Source organism: Endocarpon pusillum (assembly GCF_000464535.1).
Source record: "Endocarpon pusillum Z07020 unplaced genomic scaffold C720089, whole genome shotgun sequence".
Lineage (NCBI taxonomy): Eukaryota > Fungi > Ascomycota > Eurotiomycetes > Verrucariales > Verrucariaceae > Endocarpon > Endocarpon pusillum.
The window spans coordinates 9,343-25,876 of record NW_006913577.1 but is presented as its reverse complement, the minus strand read 5'-3'; the positions used below and the strand labels follow the sequence as shown (position 1 = coordinate 25,876).

The 16,534-nt window shown below is 38.8% G+C and overlaps 2 protein-coding genes across 2 annotated transcripts; one reads left to right on the top strand and one right to left on the bottom strand.

Moving 5' to 3' along the window:
- Positions 1 to 2,209: 2,209 nt before the first annotated feature.
- EPUS_09290 (uncharacterized protein) lies at positions 2,210 to 3,832 on the top strand (the record flags this gene model as incomplete). Its single annotated transcript, XM_007788456.1, has 6 exons — positions 2,210 to 2,249; positions 2,301 to 2,338; positions 2,399 to 2,468; positions 2,523 to 2,666; positions 2,770 to 3,471; positions 3,546 to 3,832. The coding sequence occupies 6 exons, from the start codon at positions 2,210 to 2,212 to the stop codon at positions 3,830 to 3,832; spliced, it is 1,281 nt and encodes a 426-aa protein (XP_007786646.1).
- Positions 3,833 to 4,599: 767 nt separating this feature from the next.
- Positions 4,600 to 6,600, bottom strand: EPUS_09289 (uncharacterized protein; the record flags this gene model as incomplete). Its single annotated transcript, XM_007788455.1, has 3 exons — positions 4,600 to 4,913; positions 4,975 to 6,487; positions 6,586 to 6,600. The coding sequence occupies 3 exons, from the start codon at positions 6,598 to 6,600 to the stop codon at positions 4,600 to 4,602; spliced, it is 1,842 nt and encodes a 613-aa protein (XP_007786645.1).
- Between the last annotated feature and the right edge of the window lie 9,934 nt (positions 6,601 to 16,534).

The window sequence follows — 16,534 nt, the reverse complement described above, 5'->3', positions numbered from 1 at the left end:
AAAATAACTCTTAAATATTACTTTATATATAAGATAAGAACTATATATAATTCAATAATTAATAAGGGTCTATTAATTTATTAAGCACAAGATACCTAGATCTATAGTCTATAACTCTAATCCTTATAGATTAGCATCTTTCTACCATTTTTTTAGAAGTCTTAAGAACACCTTGTAATGCAGAACAGTGCTTCTTCATGCAATTGGTCTTAATCTCTGTATAAATTCCTTCTTATCCTCTCCCTCTTTAATCGTCCAGATATATTTGTGTGCTAAGGTATAGGCGGAGTATTCATCAGATCAGCTGTTTCCTGTTATAGTTGATAAATTAAGGCTACTCCTCAAATCGCTAGCGCTAAACCCTATAGTCAATAATCGAACATCTAGAGATTCTGGCGGACTCGGATTTGGATGTCTCAGTGAAGTATAGATCCCTAAATGTGGTCTCAGTCTGGACCCTCAGTCGCCAGGCTCTCTGATGGTTGTCCTGCCTGCCCCACCTCCTGGTGCTGCAGTCGTGGAGGCATAATACCCGGAGGGGAGATAGCCGGAGTTTCGACTGCCAGGTGTGTGCATCCCCGCTCCAGCCGTTGGTGAAAAAAAGAGATTGCTGTTTTCTCGAGGCTTTGAACCAGCAGTGCCCTTCCGGTTGGTCGGCACCATTTTCTCTAGAGGCATGGTGGATCCAATGGGTGCAACTGAACTGTTGGCCTGTATATCGATGTTGAAGATGGCTTGATTGAAAGTATCCTGCAGGATGGAAGGGCCTATATACCTATCGCTGACAGCCACCAGCCCTCAGGGTTAGCCTCAGCGCAACATACAGGTGTGCCGTCCTGCCGTGTGACATCTAAACGTTTGGCTGAATTGTAAGGTGAGCTAGATCAAGGCCGGAGCGCGGGAGGCTTGCTCGGCTTGGGGACTCAGCCGAGCTATACAGGACGGGGCCCGGCATCCGTAGAGCCCTTCCTCGTCTCTCAACGCATTGTCAGCGATCCAAGGAGTTTCTGCGCAGAAAAGAGCTCCAAACGCTCTCACTGTAGTCGGAGTGTGCCAAAGCCGTCCTCAAATGCTTTCGCAATGGTTCACCATAGTAGCAGTCGGTGCTAAATGGTGACGGCAGGGTAGAGCCGCGATGGCATTTAGAAATCTTCTCTCAGGAGGATAGGTGTTATTGAGAGAGAAATCTCCCATCCGGCGGCATGGATCAGGTTTTTAAGTAATTCATCTACTATGCTGCTCCGTCCATTTCAGCTTCTTACCTCCATTTCAACAACTATGGAGTCTGCGGTGCGACTTCAGTGTGGCTTCAAGGATGTGCTAAGTCAAGGTCAGATTCAGGGTTAGGTGTTGAACAGCGGATTCAAAGTAGTAGAGAAAGCACTGTTGAATTATCCAAAATATCAAGGAGATGAGTGTACAGATACACTAACTGGCTGTACGTAACAACGAAATCCGCTTGGACATTGCGCAGAATCCAACCAATCAAAACGCGGACTAAGGCCACCCAAATCTCAGTAAATCGACCAATAGAAGGTCACCGTTGTTCAGAATATACTTTTGTTGGATCGAAAATGAAGAAATGGCTGTGTTCGTTCAAAATCTGCGGAAAACGCAGAAACAAAATATATGACAAGTCTAAGCTTTAGTGGCTCACATAGGCTTTCTTTGGCATGATGCACCTACATCATTAGCTACCTGCTCAGGCTAGTGAATGCTAGCGATTATTGGTATGGCCTAGGTATTAGCGTGGTTGCGCTACTTATGGGGCACAACTCCGTACGTTCAACAACTTTTTACACGCATAAGGAGGGAGACTTTAGCAAAGCCTAGACAAAGTCCTTCTGCTATAGATCGTCGAACAGCGCTACAAATTGTTCGTCGAGTTGTTTGTCGGTCGGTGGTATGCGGCTGATAGTTGTTATGAAGCTCATATCAGCAAGAAGCTGCGCCACGTAACTTTTCGCACGTCTCTGCCGGAACCCGAATTGACTTCAATCCTATACCACTTCAGCCATCCGAAAAGCGGAGCGCGAGATCGTCCAACGGATGCGGTGGGACATGTTGTCGAGAGCGTCCCTAATCTTAATGTCCCACCTGTTGTTCGACAGTTCACCTTGTCAAAGACCCTTTCCCTTCACTTCAGCATTGAACGTATTGAATGTAGGTTTCTATGTCTCTGAAGGAGTCCCAATAGAGAAGGACGAATATGGCGTCGAGTGATTTCAAAGTACTGATCCTCGGTGGAGGTAATTGAGCCTTACAACGCTGTCAGGATGCCCCGCTAGAAAGTTCGGCAGGAAACTGTGGTCTCTCCTTAGCTACTGGCTTGAAGAAAGTACGAATGACGAAGCTTACTATGGTAATATCCAAGGACACTGTTGATCCAATCGAGTAGGCTGGCATCAACTACACGGTCTTCGAGCGAGACAGCGAGCATGACTTCTTCCACCGTCCTCGCGACTGGGGTGCGGCCACCTATTTTCCCCTAAACCTGAGCATCTTCTGACGAGAAGGACTAGGCATCTTGCTACACTGGGGCGCTGAGTACCTGGAAAAGGTTCTGCCTCCACATCTTCGGGCGCGGATAAAGGAGCCTCGCTGTGATCCTCACCTTGATACTTTGGCCGGCATCCCGCCCGTCCCCTACGTCAACGCGCTCACCGGTGAGTTGATGGCGCAGTTTCCGATGCAGGGCATTAATCGCATCTCGCGGATGAAGCTGCGTCGATTCCTCACCCAGGGCGAGAACCTAACCATCCAGGCAAGTCGATTTCTGCTATTGCGAAAGAAAAGGGCCTAATAGCGCTGATCGTATTCAGTTTGGCAAATATCTTGACAAAGTCAGCGTGAACGGCGATACCGTTCAAGTAACCTTCCGAGACGGTACTACTGAAACCGGTAATATGGCTATTGGCTGCGATGGCTCGCATTCAAAGGTACGCGAGTTCCTTGTCGGCCATGATGCCGCGCAGCTGGAGCCCGTGGACCTTACCATGATCAACTTCCCCAAGGGAGGCTACACGGCCGAGGAAGCCCGCCTCCTACAGACACTACACCCCGTGTTCAAAATTGCGGCACACCCCGATAAGCCAGGCAACGGCATATTAGGAGGTACAAATCATATACACTCGTCCTCTACCTCTGCGGAGACATTACTAATCATGGCTTCCACCGTAGCCCTCGACATCGCCGACCCCAATGACCCGACGACATGGAAGTTCCAGAACTATGTCGGCTGGTGGGGTCCGCCGTACGCCAAGGACCTACAAGATCCGGAGACGCGGATGAATGTCTACCGGTCGTGGGTGTCTTCGTTCTGCGAGCCCTTCCGCACGGGCGGCCTAAAGCTCGCGGAAGGAGAGGTCGTACCAGTGTACCCAGGCCAGCAGTGGGCGCCGACAATGGCGTGGGATAACTATGGCGGTAAGGTTACGCTCGCGGGCGATGCCGCGCATTCGATGGTTCCTCGTAAGTGCATTCCCCAGTCCAAGCCAAGTTCATTGGAGTAAGAGCATATAACTGACTGGCTGATTTTTGCACAGAGCGTGGCCAAGGTCTCAACAACGCGATCAAAGACGCCTCGGACATTGTCGACGCTATCAAGACAGTCACGTCTGGAGAGAAGACGCTAGAGGAAGCCATCGCGGCGTACGAGGCAGAAATGAAGCCCCGAGGCGCGAAAGAGGTTGCGCTGTCACTGGAGCAGGCTCTCAAGGCCAGGAATCAGAGTACGTTAAAGGACAGCCCGCTGTTCAAGCTTGGGTGGCAGCGAGGCAAGGCTGAGGCTCCGGCTCCAACTCCGGCTCATGCGGAGAATGTTCAAACGTAAAGCTCATGGCCTTCCGGCGCATTGCAAGAGACGACAATTGATGTAACAAGACATTAACGAATTGATCTTGGTACGGGGTGTGTAATTCTCGCCTTTGTAAGAGGAAACATCGTCCAGGCGTATTCGAACATGGATGGTGAATTTCGAAATTTCATTGTCAGAAAAAAAACTTTAGTTGTTTCCTAATTTGCTAAAATAATTGTGAGGAAGCGATAACGTTAGAAGATTGTAAGTAAGCAACGTACGATTTGTCTCGTAGTACATGATTTATCCATGTTAGAGCTGTGTGCAACTGAAGTGTGCGTGGAATATGCCAAATGTATTCTAACTTACGTAGTACGTACGTGAACTGCATTGTTCCGTTTCCGTATCGCTTCTCACCCCCCCTTCCTCGCCAGAGGCACCAGCCGCAATCGCTCACTCACGAGAATCTGCGATCATCTCAAACAAGCCTGAATAGCCTGAATTAGCCGTGATGCCTGTGGCTCCCCTGACTGGATACTGTAAAAGCAAGCTGCAGGAAAACAACTCTTTTCTTGATGAGGCCAGCAATGCTCATTTTCACGGATACATGGAGACGTGGCTCATGAATATTATTATCTCTAAGAATGTCACGGCCGATTGGACTATGTATTGCTCTGACGCCCACCATGGACTAACGTCAACAAGAGCCGTATGTCTCTCCATCATCGTCGTTATCTCTTCACCACTTGGGCCGGCTGAACGTCCGCCAATGTTCGCTCACACACCATCCTGTTGAATATCTTCTAGACCGCGACCACGGTCGGCTCACCCCCCTTGAGGATCTGCTGAGCCTGCTCGATGCGCTCAAGGATGATCTCGGTGCTCTTCTCCGTCTCGGCGAACTCTCTTCGAATTATCTCCGGCACCTTCTCGCTTCGGGGGATGAAAGCGGCCTTGAATGGAAGCGGGGGCGAGTTGAAGCCGGAGTAGAAGTCCAAGCGGCCGACGTGCGCTTCGACCTTCTTGCCATCAACGATCTCCCAACCCTTCTTGATGTCGTAGGCCCAGAGCATGCGCGCCACGTTGATCATCATCGAGTTGTTGCCAATATGTTGGCCTGCCGCCCTACATGTCAGCGAGCGATTCAATTGTTGTGACAACGCGGTTTATCTACTCACCAATGCACTTGCGACGCCCGAAACCGAATTGAGAGTAGGGAAGGTCGGGATTTTTGAGGAAACGCTCTGGCTCGAAGTTGTCGGCGTTGGGGTACAGCCCCTCGTCCATGGAGATGGCCCAGTGGCCACCAACGATCGTCGCGCCTTTGGGAATGTGGTAGCCCATGTACTCATCATCAGCCGTGACGGCGTGAGGCACACCACCAGGGAGCACTGGGCGCCAGCGGTGGATCTCCTTGACGAACGCGGCCAGATAGGGCATCTTCTCGGTATCCTCGAAGGTTGGGAGACGGTCACGGCCGACGACACGGTCGATCTCCTCCTGGAGAATCTTGACCTTGTCCTGGTGCAGCACAGCGGCGAGAGTAAAGACTTGGAGCGTCATGGTGGTGGTGTCGGCACCGGCCTCGTAGGTGTTGCCGATGACGTACGACAGCTGGGTGTCGGTAAGGGCCTTGTGCTCCTTCATGGTGAGGATGTCCTTGCACCAGTTGTAGCCCCGACGCTGAGCGGCGCCGTCACGGATCTTGTAGAAGAAGTCGCGCTCCTCGTCGCCAAGGAAGTCGGCGATCTTCTTCCACGGTTTCATGAAGCTCGGCAGATGGTTCAGGAAGGGCAGCGAGTCGACAATCCAGTTGGTAATGAAGGCTTTGTTCAGGTTGTCCATGATCTTCTCCACACCCTTGACCTCTTCCTCCTGGCCGGTGGGCATGCGCTTGCCGTACGCGAGCGCAAAGGTCAAGCTAGAGGAGTAGCGGTGGAAGCGCTTGAAGAAGTCATCCTTGGTGAGAAACTCGGAGACGAGCTGCTTGCTCTCAAGATCCTGCAGCTCTCGGTAGGTGTTGGACATACGCGGACTCAGAAAAGAGCCCTGCAGACGGTGGTAGCCACGCCATTGCTCGCCATATGGCAGAATGAGGGACCGATTGCCCTGGCTGATGCACTCGCCGACCATGGTGAAGCGGGGACGCGAGCTGTAGATATTGCTGCGCTTCTCGAGAAGATCACGGGCAGCCTCCTGGGTGCCGAGGTAGATGACGGTACTCAGGCCGTACTGCATGCTGAAGATGGGGCCGTATCTCTTGTGCAATTCAGTGTGAGTGAGCCACGGGTGGCTTTTGGGCATCTCGAAAAGGTTACCAACAAGCGGAAGGCCGGCGGGGCCTGGTGGTAGGCGTCGGCGGAAGGCATAATAGCGGTAAGAGATGACGGCGAGAGCGAGCACAACAACACCCAAGAGACCGAGTGCGACCCGGGCGATTGCCATCAAGGCCGAGCTGCTCAGGATGGCAATCATGATCGCCGTTATTGAAGGTCCACCAGAAGCAGGGTGGGTGTGTATTGTTATGGGGCGAGCCTGGAGGGGGCGTGGTGCTGGGAGGACTCGTTCGTCGTCGAAAAGCAATACGAATAAATTGTATATAGTTGCTGCATTTCGTGGGATTTGTTGATACCTCGTCGACAGTATGACGGCGCTTTGCTCGCAACTCGGCACCCGGCTTGCCGAGAGTGGCTATGCTGCGATGCATCGTCAATCGGGGCCCGAAATCTATTCCCAAGTCAGCCATTGATAATGGCCCCAGAGTCCCATCTTCTTAGAAATTTAGCCACCAGGTACCAGTTCATGATGTACAAGGTTCCGCGCGAAGATTGAATTGCGGGTCGAGTGGGCCAAGGACGCATACCCAAACTCTAGCTTCGAAAATGATAGATGCAATTCAGAACTCGAGGCAGGTTCTCTAAATCCATCCAGCCAGCCTATAAGTAGGACCTTTCTTTTTAATTCCCATTTGATTCGATCCCCTAAAACGTCAACCCAGACTTGCTCTCGGATGCATTCCTTCCTCTCGAAAGGATTTCTCGAGAGCAATTCGCAGTTCGCCTTCCAAGAGCAGAGAGCTGCTTCTTCAGCCCTTCGACGCAGCAGGCCAAGTATTCTATTCTACACCAACTTTACTTATCTAGTAGAACACCACGCGCGCTGATGCAACAAGGGAAATTTCCATCATTTCACGAGCTTTTTTCACGCGTTCTCTAGCTGGTCTTCCGTCTTTTTCTGGAATTTCCCTCCATCCCGACGGTTGTATCAGGGACTCACTCGATGGAGAAAGGTTTTTTTTTCTTCCAGCGTGTAGATGGTTCAGGGTCTGATTTTGTAGTCAGATTTCTGCAGAGTTAAATGTAGAGGATCTAAAATTTCGTCCTTGATGGTAGCGACTAGAAATGATGTACTCTGGTTAGGCAAAGCATTCGTGGGGGGTTAGCTTGGCTAGCGTCATGATCTTGCTAAAACTTAAAGATTGGCATAAAGAACACTAAATTTGACGTTTTTGTTTACTCTCTTTCTGATTGCATTAGTCTTGTTATCAGACTTATAAATTTTGAAAACGGGATCATTGAATAGTTCTTGAGATATGACTGATTGCTAAAACTTTGAATGCGACGAAATCATCATTTGGAAAACGTAGAAATCAATGATGATATAGTAATACAGCAAATACTTCGAGATTCTCTTAGCCAAGGCTGTAGCAGAATCCTGTCGTCAAAAGGCGGGAGGCCTAATCTATGTAAGGAAGAAAGCTAGTAACATAGAGAATATCCCAGCCTTGAAGCCCTAATTCAAGCCCGGAGGCTTGGCCTCTTCAGCCCGAAGCCTATCCCCGCCGGTTGGAGAAATCGATCATAATAGACTGATAAAGATTGGTTTTCAAATGCAAATCTTGATTTTATCTTCGAACTAGATTGCTAAATTGACCTGTATACAAGATTATCCTTCTGGTACAAATAGTATTGTGTTGACCTTCTGAGAGGGCTAATTGGCCGCGTTTAATATGCGTAATCCCTGTGTTTCTGCTGCTTCTAATTAGTCAATTTCCAACGCAATTTCGCTTCTAATTTCGCTGTACGGTACGGAGTCGTGCTTCAAAAGTTTTCAATATACGCTAAATTTAGAGCGTCACTAGTACAATCGATCTAAGCTTTAGCGGCGCATAGAAAATATATTATAGGGGGTGGATCCCTAGAGCTACTGCTATCACCCTCTTATCTTAGAGATACTGAGGGACCCGTTTAGGTCAATATCAGCTAAGCTTTAGCCATCCGCCATCTTTAACCATTTTATGCCCCACCGCCTAGTAGCAGTACGTTAGTTCAATAAAAGCTAGTTCGACTTATCCTAGTTAGCGTATATTGATGACTTTTGAAGCACGACTCCGTACAGCCAATTGTACATAGATCGACGCTCTCTACCCCTGTAGCTATCAATCAACTTGCATTTGAACGCACTCCGCACAGCAGGTTGACAGTTATGAGCCCGGTTGACGTGACCACAGCCTAAGATCTACTCATAGACCCAGTTGGTCGAATTCGGAACTTCTATCTTATCTCTCGGATCCAATTGGCCCTCTCTTCGCAGCGTATTCGTTAGAACGCTTAGTTATCAAAGATCTATAGTGCATTACACACTTTTGAAGCAATAACAGCTATCCAGAAGACTCTTGTGGTGCTAGAAGGCCCTAAGGACTAGAAGGAGTGGTATAAAATCATCAGATCCACTATCTAGAGCAGGGGAATCTTCAAACTAATCGATATTAATACTTCTACGCAGCTGATTCAGCTTACAAAGCCTTATAATCCTTAGTATTGTTATAGCACGTGAACACTCCAAGCACAGACAGGCGCTACGGAGCTGCCTGTCACTCTGCGAAGACACTATAACAGACTTAAATAGGCCTGGACCCTGAACTACGCACTTGGTCAGACCTGGACAACGTAATGATCAGAGGTGATCAGAGTGAGCACTCATGAGCAATGATCAGAAGTGATCAGGATGATTAACTCTGAGCACGAATCTCCTAGCCTATATAAGCACGCTCATTTCCTAGATAGTTTTATAGTCTTTGTAGTCAACTTATATTATTAACTTACTCTTAAGTTTAAGACATACTTATATCTATTACTATACCTTTTGATTTACTTAACTAACCTACTTAGACCTAGCTTTTAGTTAAGATTTATCTTAACTAGTTAAGCCTTAATACTTTAATTATTACTCTTTAGAATACTAAGTATAATTAAATAAATATTAACGTGATTTATAATTGTCCCGCATATATAATTGTCCTGCGTACTTTTCTCTTATATTATGATCTTCTAACTATTATATATAGCTATAATACAAGAAAATCAATTATTCTTTATATTACTATCTTCCTTAGATGTCTCTTTAACCTCTTGATAGGTTTGTATATTATGATTAGTCTTGCTACATCTTCTATAATGCTGTAAGCCTAATAACCTACTTAGCGTGATAATCCCTTCTACTGACTTTTTACTCAACTGCAATTATATAATCTCTTTCTGCTTAATTAAACTATGTGCGTCCTTTATAGTAAGTATACCTCTAGCCTATACACATGTTTTTTTAGTCTTCTAATGTTTTGTAAGGGCCTTATTAATCTTGTTAAGCATATAGACCTCTTTATATAGAAGAGTTATTTAATAAGTAATTGCAGCCTAACAATTACCCCCCCTAAAATAGCGACTCGTCCTTAAGACGCATAGTTTACACACATAGCTTACATGCCCTTTACAAGGTCTAATATCCTACTAAAGAATATTGTGCTACCTAATCTCTATAGTCTCTATTCCTGGCTCCTTACTACTACCTCATCAAGCGTGTATTAAATGTGTAAAGCATGCGACTCACGTATCTTCCTATTCAACTAGCTATATCTTCTTAGAAGGATTTCCCTCTCTACTTTATAAGCTTAACAATATTTATAGGTCTAAGAAACTGCTTTTATATATTATTACTAAAGTATTAAATATTATAATATATTTGCATCTTTTATTTTATTTTAAATATTATTTTTAAATTTTCTTTTAAGTCTAATTTAATAGACTTATATCTTATATATCTTATATATATATTTTTTAATATACTTTAAAACTTATATTTAAGGTCTAGTCTAATAGATCTATATCTTATATACTTTATACACGTGTTTTTTAATACGCTTTAAAACTTAAGTTTAAGGTCTAGTCTAATAGACTTATATCTTATATATCCTGTGTATATGTCTCTTAATATACTTTATCTTTACTTCACAAGCTATATATAAGCGACTTGTAGCTTATATAGAATCTACGTATTAGGCTTACACAGAATCCTAATTAAGCTTATACAGAGCTTTTCTTCTTTAAGCAGTTTCTTACTATATAGCCTAACTAACTATATTCGTAACACTTTCTGTTATCTAAGCCTTCGCCCTTCTTTAAGTCACCCTTTACAGATTCTCTGTAGTCCTGACTACGAAATATATATAATACATCTGTGTCTATGCCTAACTCATGAATTCGTTAAGCAGCAGCTATCATCTGCTCTCACGTGCAAATCTTATGCTCCTTATATAGTACTTTATTACAGACTTCTCTTCTCAGGCCATTTAATAATAATTATATATAACTTTCTTTATATAACATCTTAGGGATGTCCTCTTTAATCTTCTTAATCTAGTTTACAAAATTATAAACTAATTATCTCTTACTTTGTCTTGTCTTTTTTAGCTTAAGTATTATATTACTTATATAATTTATAAGGTCTTATATTATGTCTTATAAGACTAACTTAAATACTAGTTATATTATTAGCTTTATTATAAGCTAGCTTTACTAATATAAAGCATTATTATAAATATATAATATAATAATTATAATTTGTTTATAAATTATATACTCTTTAATTATATTAAAATAAATATTATAATAAAGAAGAAAATTATATAATTTACAAAGGCTAAGCCCTTTATAAATAAGTAATATAAGGGCGCGTTTTATATTGTGACTTAATTTAGTAAAGGCGACTCGCTTATAACTTATAAGTGAAGCGCTAAAATCTTTGCCTATTACAGCTATGCTTAACGCACGTAGGCTGTCTGTGAGCTCTTACTTGATTTCTTAAATACTCTTAAGCTGCCTTTTCTGTAGTAGCTGTTAGAAGTATGCAGCAAATAGCGTACGGAGATACTAAGCAGTATCAAGAGAGAGAGGGTTCAATTGAATTGATTGAGTTGCTATCCCAACTCCTGAGGAGTAGGATGACCGCTATATATACGCATAGAAGAGGCAAGCTATAGAATCACCTAGAAGGAGATCATAAATCAGCGTTGCAATGCTAACTGCAGCATTTGTGAGTGTATGCGTTTCTGAGTGATAGCGCGTGGCGAACAGTTGCGGTGGTCGGAGAACTCCGTCTTCCGCTGACAGTAGCTCTGCTTAACAACGCTCTAACTGTTGAGCAACAATATCCTCCTCTTAAGGCTGAGCCGTCAGAGGCCTAGCAGGGGGGTCAGCACCTTTAGTATGCTAGCGTTCACAGCGAGGAGGCATTGTATGCGGTTCAGGTACGAGTCACGTACGACTCGCAAAAGGTTCAGACTTAAAATTAAGAATTTATTATATTATTATATTATAATAATATATAATAATTAAAAGATTATAATTTAAAAGAAAAGTATATAAAATAATTATATATACAAGATAATTATAAACTATATTATATATATTATTATAATATATATTATATTAGTTACTTTAAGACTAATTACTATTATTAAGAATTAAAAAAAGAATATATAATTTAAGATTATACTCCTAAATCTTTTTTATAAAAATTAAAAGAGACTTTAAGAGTTCTTAAGAGGTCCTTACTAAGGTGCTTTAAAGACACTTTCTGAGTACATCAATTTACTATCAGCTATAAGAAGATACAAAAAGACTTGATTCCCCTTGGGATAGCAGGTATAAAGGGGGCATAGAGCGCTAGCAGGTAATCAGAAAGATCAGAATAATTACAGCCTAACAAACCTATTAATACTAACTGAATAATCAGGAAGATTATCAATAGGTTACGAGAAGCTACAAAGCTTGATCAGATAATCAGAAACAGAGTACAACAAGTGAAGATAAAGATCAAAGCTATTAAGTCCTAGATCTAAGAGCTTACAGGCGTATAAAACGTAATCTGTAATAACTAGTTAAAATCTATCACAACTAAGGACAACCAAGTTATTCTAGAAAAGATCCTTAAGAACACTAAAACAATCAAGAAACAGATATATAGTAAGACCGCCTTCAAAGTATGCGCGGAATGAGGAGCACTCCTGGCGTTGCCATGAGTGATGCCTCTTTCTACAGTTAGCACAGGATATCCTCTCTTTAGGGCAGTCCCTTATTACATAGTTGCTTGCGTACTATCCTCTTAAATATAATTTAAGTAATAAAACCTAAATTAGTAATTATAGAGATTCTAATTATAAAAAGACTTCTAAGTAAAGATATACTTTTCTTAATACAAACAGAAAAAGCTTATCTTATACTTAAATATAATTCTAAATAATTATAACCTATTATAAAGTTAGTAGAATAATATAATTTACTTTTCTTATTATAGTTTATAAAGTTAGAAGAAAAGTAATACAAATCTCTAACATAAAATAAGCGATATAGCTATCTAATTCTTATAATTTAGAGCCCTAGCTAAAAAGAATAATAGACTTTATATAAACCTTAACTTTATTTATCTCTTATAATTAAAGAAAGTAATAAAGGAAGAAAAGCGTTATAACTTACTAATTATTAATATAGCCTTTTTAGATATTATAAACGTAGTTATCTAATTAGGACTGCTTATAAAAGAAGAGCTTAAAATATATCAAAGATATAAGAAGGAAGTAAAGATTATATAATGCTTATAATATTACTATTATAAATACATTAGAAAAGCATATAACTATCTGTAATTCTGTAAAATATATATATAACTCTATATAACTTTAGTATACTCTATTAAAATCATATCTTAATATAAATATATAGTATATAAGAAATATTATATAGCATAGTTATAATAATATATAACTAGACATACAGAATACAAGAAATCTATATATATTTGTATATTAATCTTGGATCTTTACTTTTCTTTCCTTAGTCTTAACATATACACTATAACCCTAATAGAGTTTAACTTATAAACTTTTGTACTAAGCAAAGGCCTTTTATAAGAGATTATAAAAAGCTATAATAAAAGCAGACTATTATTTATAAATTTAGCTAGCTAAGACCTAAGTCAAACATAATTAGACCTAGGATTAAAGAAACGAAAAAGAGCAAGGAGTAACCTATTATTATAGATTATAAATAATAATAAACAGATAATATTTAATATGCTATAATCTAAAGAGGAAGAAGAAAAGAAATACTAATAAGAGACATATTAAGTATCCTTTAATATAATATAAATTATAATAAAGAGGCTACTTAAGTCTTATTACTAAAAAATATAAATGTATACAATTTTAATATTCTAATTATTTAGAAATTATAATGTAACTCTTTCTTAAGAATAATATATTATTCTTCTTTTTTATTATTTTATCTAGCGTATCTAAAGATAAAATAAATAAGAGTATACTATATATATAAGCTACTATATTTTGACTTATAGTTTGTTATTAACTATTACACAGACCTTTAAACGCTTATACTCTAATATAAGAAAATAGGGACTTACTAAAACATTATTATCTATAACGTCTATAACCCTAGCCATATAATATATATAGTATAATTAATCTACTCTTTGCTTTATAAAGACTTATAAATAAGATAATTAAATGCCTTATAAGATAGAATCTTATATAATTATTAAATTATATCCTAATTAAAATAATCTTTTGTTTTTAAATATAATAATTTATAATTAAACTTAAGAGAAATTAAAAAGAAGTAAATAATAAAATCTTACTAGAATCTTTAAAATAATCTATTATAAATAAGGAAGAATTACTAACTAAGAAACAAATTAATACACAAGTTTATAATATTATATAAGCGGTTACAAATATTATTAAGCGTAGCACCTTATAAAGTAAGGTATTAAGTAGATTAAATAAATATTAGTTACAAGAGTATAGCAAAGCTATTAAAGACATATAGGTCAAATATTATAAACTCTTATAAACCTGTATAACAGAGACTAAAGAGATACATAAAGAGATAAGAAGACGTAAGGTAAGTATTATTTAGAAGGCAAAAGCAGTAAGCTTCTACAAAAAGATTAAAGAAGTAATAAAGAATAGCAAAGGAGTATAAAGACTCATAAAATAGGTTAGAAAAAAGACAAGAAAATCAAATAAGCCCCCCTAACTGCCCTTACTAACTATAACTAGAAGCACTTATATCTATATAGCCAAAACATTTACAGAAAAGCTAGATACTTTATAAGAAAAGTTCTTCCCCCTCCCTTAATAAATAGACCTAATAAACTTAGAATCTATATAATACTTTATTCTGTTATAGCTAGATACAAATATTAGTAAATAGGAAATTACTAATATAATCTCAGAAATCCCTAAAGAAAAAGCATTAGGACTAGATAATATCTTAAACTATATCCTAAAACTAGCAAATAAATGGCTTATCCTTTACTTAGCACTAGTCTATAACGCTTTATTACAATTAGAATATTATCTCTTAAAGTAAAAAAACGCGATTATACTTACTTTATATAAGCTAAATAAAAAAGATTATACAAACCTAAAGGCATATTAATTAATTGCTCTTTTAAACATAATAGGCAAACTACTAAAGCTTATAATTATGTATAAACTTTTGTAACTAGCTAAAATCTATAGTCTCTTGCTAGAAACTTAAATAAGTGTAAGAAAAGACTAATCTATATAGATAGCGCTTTAACTCTTAATAAAATAGATCTATATAATATAAAAGATATTAGGCAGCCTATAAGTGGCTATAATATTATATATAGATATTTTAGGAGCATTTAACTATATTATATATAAGCGCCTTATTATAAGCCTCTGTAATTATAAGATACTAACTATATATATAAAGTAGATCTAAAGCTTTCTAATAAATAGGTTAACAACTATTAAGATTTATAAAGAGGAGTTATAATACTTTATAACTAAAACAAGTATTCTATAAGGATTCTTAATCTTTCTTATCCTATTTCTTTTCTTTATTATAGAATTCTTAAAAATAGTAAAAGACAAAAGATTATAAACTTCTATAATAGGGTTTATAAATAATATATATATTCTTATATATAGTTACTTAACAAAACAAAACTGCTAAACTCTAAAAGATATTTATAAAAGATGTATAAACTAGGCATATAGATATAGCACAAAATTCGTATTAGAAAAATATAAATTAATATACTTTGCTATATATCTTAAGAAGTTTAATATAAAGGCTATAATTAATATTAAAGGGATACAAAAAGAAGTAAGTAATTTTATTAAAGTACTAGAAGTATAAGTAGACTTAAAACTAAAGTAAGGACTTTATATTAAGAATATTATGTAGAGAAATATAAGTTATAAAGCCTTACTCTAAGTTGTATCTTAATATTAATATAAGGAGTAAGATTTAATATAGCAAAACTTATTTATACTTTAATAATTAGATTAGTTATTATATATAGTACTATAACTTATATAGCTTATAAGGAACTATAATCACTAGTAAGGGAGTCAAACACTATATAAATATATTATATAAGCAAAAAGCTTAAGAATAGTCTTAGAAGTATATAAAGTTATTTACTTATAAGTTCTTAAAAAAGAAGCAAACATCCCCTTATTAGGCTTAATTATAGAAAAAGTTATTACTAATATAGTTAAAAAGTAATAACCTCTAATGCTTTATAAGCAGTTACAAAAGTATGTGACAAGATATGATCTAAAGTAATAGGCCCTTAAACTAGCAAGCCTTACTTAAGAAGATCTTCTAAGAAAACTTATATAAAATAGATAAAATAAGCAGTCTCTTAAGAAACGTAGAGATACAAAGTGTTACAACAAGATATACTAAGCCACAGACAGCCCTGCTTCAAACAGGAAATCTACAAGGTTACAGAAGAGGGATAAGAGAAACGCTAGACTACGTATTTCAACTCCATCTCTTATAACTATATAAAACCCCTTATACTCCTTATAACTAGCTATAAAGCCAAGCAGCTATATAATAATGTAAACAAATCCACGTGCTTATTAATAACCTAGATTCGCATAGAAAAGATCAGACTAAATGCATTCCTAGCAGACAAAAGAGTCCTAGAATATACAGCACAATACTAGTGTGATTAGTACAGACAAACAGCAAAGCATATACTATACTTCTGCCCTAATTACGTAATTAAATACAAATCATTATTTATTAACGCAGGCACTCAGGACTACTTGCAAATGCTTGCAACCTCAAGGGGGGCAAAAGCGGCCACAAGATAGCTACAAAGCCTTAATCTTCTCCCCTAATTCTACAAGGGATTAGGCATCAACTCTAATCCGCACGAATCTTACTCTTCTCTCTGCAATAGCGAGAACCTAATCGCAACCTCTTATAATAGATAACAATTACTTAGTATATTAGATAAATAAAAAGTAGGCTAATACAGAGGAATAAGTTTTTCTTCCTATAAAGGGTTTTCTTATTATGTTTATATAGTTTTCCTTATAAGCTTTATAGCTTA